Source organism: Triticum aestivum, chromosome 6A, assembly GCF_018294505.1.
Source record: "Triticum aestivum cultivar Chinese Spring chromosome 6A, IWGSC CS RefSeq v2.1, whole genome shotgun sequence".
Lineage (NCBI taxonomy): Eukaryota > Viridiplantae > Streptophyta > Magnoliopsida > Poales > Poaceae > Triticum > Triticum aestivum.
In genome coordinates this window covers 2,266,410-2,269,944 of record NC_057809.1, presented here as the reverse complement: position 1 = coordinate 2,269,944, position 3,535 = coordinate 2,266,410, and the positions used below count along the sequence as shown (strand labels likewise).

Sequence of the window (3,535 nt, the reverse complement as noted above, 5' to 3'; positions counted from 1 at the left end):
AGCAGCTATAGCCGACGTCATAGCGGCAACCGCAGCAATTTTTCAGGTGGGAGAGATGATTTCTTGAGGTTTTTGCTGATCTCGGAGCCATGCATTTAGAAAGCATTGTCGAGGATTTCGCAGCAGCAGCCATGGCATAGCGGAGAGGCTCCGGGGCAGCTATAGCACAGCTTGCACGGTTATTTTGTGGGGAATTTAATTTCGTGGCACAACCCTTATTTTATTTGTCACCTAAAAAAATATGGAACATAGATAAGATTACACCACTAGTGAATAGGCGTATAGCTTGTGTGTTCAGTCTTGGCAAGAACGAAACTCATATAAACTGCAAGATTTCTGAGATAACAAATAATTAATAGATATATGTCACCCGCTAAGGCATATAGCTTTGAAAACACAAATGTATCATCTATCATAAAATTAAATCGGCTGGTAGATTGACTTGTCATATATATTACTGTGTTTGAATCTAAGAGTCGTCGACGACAGAGTGCTGGCAAACATCCCCATTATCCGAGTAGTCGGAGCCATCTTCTTGCACAACCCCTTCCTCAAAAGAAACCACCCCGTCTTGCCCTTGCGGAGGTATGGGTGGCAACTGGTAGGTATCAAACTCCCTCAAAAGCTGCATCAACATACATGTAGATATTTGAATTATTTAACTAACCACATACAATTAGCTACTTAGACATCAACGGATGTTCTATCAGAAAGTTGATCGGTCACTTACTGGTGCTTGTGGGTCCATATCACGTAATCTCCTGAGAAAAGCAATGATTTCTTGGTCGACCTCCTCTTCCGTCCTCTCGCGGCCACGAATACTCCTGGCGTCAATATGCCCTTTTGATTTTCCTTGGCCGCTCAAGGGGTGCATGGAAGGGTCCTCTTCCAAGAACGGTTGCCGGATGCGGGGATGGAGAGCACCGTATGGAACGGTGCATGCTTTAAGGAGCATGGCGCTGGCTTCGTCATAGTCATTGGAGTCGGTAGCCTTGATCCCAAGAATTTCCTCCTTTGCCTTTTCCCACAATGCATTGCAATATGGCATCGCAGTATAGTAGTCCTCGTATGCCTCCACATAGCCTTTGGTCCGGTATTCCTCTCGCCAACACTCTTCTTCGAAATTAAAATCATCATCATCATCTGTTTCATTATCGTCTTCCTTGGGAGTCTCCTGACCGTTCTCGTTCTCTTCTGGCACCTCACAGTCGCGCTCGCTGCTCTCTTTCTCCTCGGAAGACGTCTCGCCGTCGCCCAAGCTCTCGAGCTCTGTCACTATGCGACGGCGAATGGAGCACTCGAAGACCAGGTGTGTCATGACGTCGTCGTAGTGCAGCCGGATCTTGCCGTGCACCGAGAGGTGACGGTCGATGAGGTCGTCGGAGGAGAGGGCGGCTGCCCAGGCGCGGGAGAGGCAGCGGCACCGGTGGAAGTCCTTGGACGGCAGCCGCACGAAGATCTCCGCGAGCACGAGGTCGGGAAGGTGGACCGCCGACGGATCACCCATCGTCAATCGAATAGCCCTCTCCGTGGATCAACAATTTTGGCTAGGTCGACTGTGCGTACGTGGGGGGTAGATCGAACTCTGATCTCTGGCAATATATAATGAGTACGTACGTAATTGGAGATTAATTGATGCCGTGCCCAGCATGGTCGTTTGGTAGCGTAACACGCACGATCTCCAACTCATGTAGTCACGTACGTGCACGACTCAAACATCATAGGCATGCATGTGTGTTGAATCCAACAATTTCCGCACGATACGATATGACGGTCAAGCCCGGCTTTAGGTCCCGATAAATGGCATGCATGTGTGCATATCTTCTTTCATTTTTTTAGGAGGGGGGTGAAAGAAATTTCTTCCATAATAACAGAGTTATAGTAGAGAGGCAGGAGCCCGTCAATACATGGTGGTCCTGGATGTATCTTACCGCGTGCTACGCTTAGTGCGACTATACGGCGCCAGTCGATCTGCTGCCCTAATTTGTTCACGTTTAATCTACAAAGGAATAAACTCTCTCTCTCAGTCATCAGTAACTTGATATCAGACACAAGATGCCAATACGCTGACCATAATAAACCCTCCCTGGACAATGTAACCAATACTTCAAGGTGTCCGATTGTATCACCACTGGTCCTTCTGTGGCATTAGGATTCTAAGATTTAGGAGGGGAAGGTTGAGGAAAGGTGAAACTCATTGCAAAAGAGGGTAAATCGACCACTTTAAGATTACCATCTGGGGAGGTCCGTTTAGTATCCCAAAACTGCTTAGCAACAGTCGGTGATTCCGAATCTTTTTTATTTATGAATATGAACAGAAAAAATTCATTGTATCGTTGGGTCGGAGCGGAGGTTTGGTCTAGAAAAATTAGGAACAAAACGTCTACTCTACCGCATTGAAGTCTATAGCGCTCAAATGGCTGTTCATCTACCTTTAACCTTGGAAGCTACGTTCCTTTTAGTTTCGACTTTAGGGATAATTTTTTTCGCTATCTTCTTCCGAGAACCACCTAAGGTTCAACCAACTGGTCATTGCGGCCCCCTTTTGTGAGGGGGCACCCCTTCTCCCGAAGTTATGGGGCTATTTTGCCGAGTTTTACCCTCTTTTGCAATGAGTTTCGCTACAACACCTGCTGCTCTAGCTAATTGCCTTTTGTAATCCAATAATCGATCTTGGTTAGGATGATTAACCGAGTTATCCAAAAAATTCTGCTGATACATTCGAATAATTAAACGCCCTGTAGAATGGCATGTTCTCCTCGGTCGGAATAGGAAGTTCCTTCCCTTAGCCGCTACTACGGGAATCGCTTTTGCTTTCTTTTCCTCTGGCTACTAAGATGTTTCAGTTCGGAGATAAGCGGACTCGAACCGCTGACATCCGCCACCCCCTTATGGGTGTTTTACGTAGAAATACTATTTTTGCTTATTTTGACGATCCCCGATACAGAAAAGATAAAAAGGGTTCAGGCATTGCAATATGTAGAGTAACTCCCAATATAGGAGTAAAAACAAGACGTAATAGTGTGTAGTAAGTCAATTTATAATCTTTAACACCAGTTTGAAATCCAACACCTGCTTTAGTTTCTGTTTGCCGGTTGACATGGATCAAGACTGGGATTTGTCACTCCGTATGACGGAGAGGTATCACTGGGCCCACTCAGTAATGCATCATCATATTGAGCTCAAAGTGACCAAGTGTCTGGTCACAAGATCATGCATTACGGTACGAGTAAAGTGACTTGCCGGTAACGAGATTGAACGAGGTATTGGGATACCGACGATCGAATCTCGAGCAAGTAACATATCGATTGACAAAGGGAATTGCATACGGGGTTGATTGAATCCTTGACATCGTGGTTCATCCGATGAGATCATCGTGGAGCATGTGGGAGCCAACATGGGTATCCAGATCCCGCTGTTGGTTATTGACCGGAGAGTCGTCTCGATCATGTCTGCTTGTCTCCCGAACCCGTAGGGTCTACACACTTAAGGTTCGGTGACGCTAGGGTTGTGAAGATATGTATATGCAGTAACC

The 3,535-nt window shown here is 46.3% G+C and overlaps 1 protein-coding gene across 1 annotated transcript; it reads right to left on the bottom strand.

The window, feature by feature from the left end:
- Positions 1-377: 377 nt before the first annotated feature.
- On the bottom strand, positions 378-1,560 carry LOC123129888 (uncharacterized). Its single transcript, XM_044549864.1, has 2 exons — positions 731-1,560; positions 378-625 (listed from the first exon to the last, which is right to left on the bottom strand). The coding sequence occupies exons 1-2, from the start codon at positions 1,505-1,507 to the stop codon at positions 470-472; spliced, it is 933 nt and encodes a 310-aa protein (XP_044405799.1). The 5' UTR covers positions 1,508-1,560; the 3' UTR covers positions 378-469.
- Positions 1,561-3,535: the final 1,975 nt, after the last annotated feature.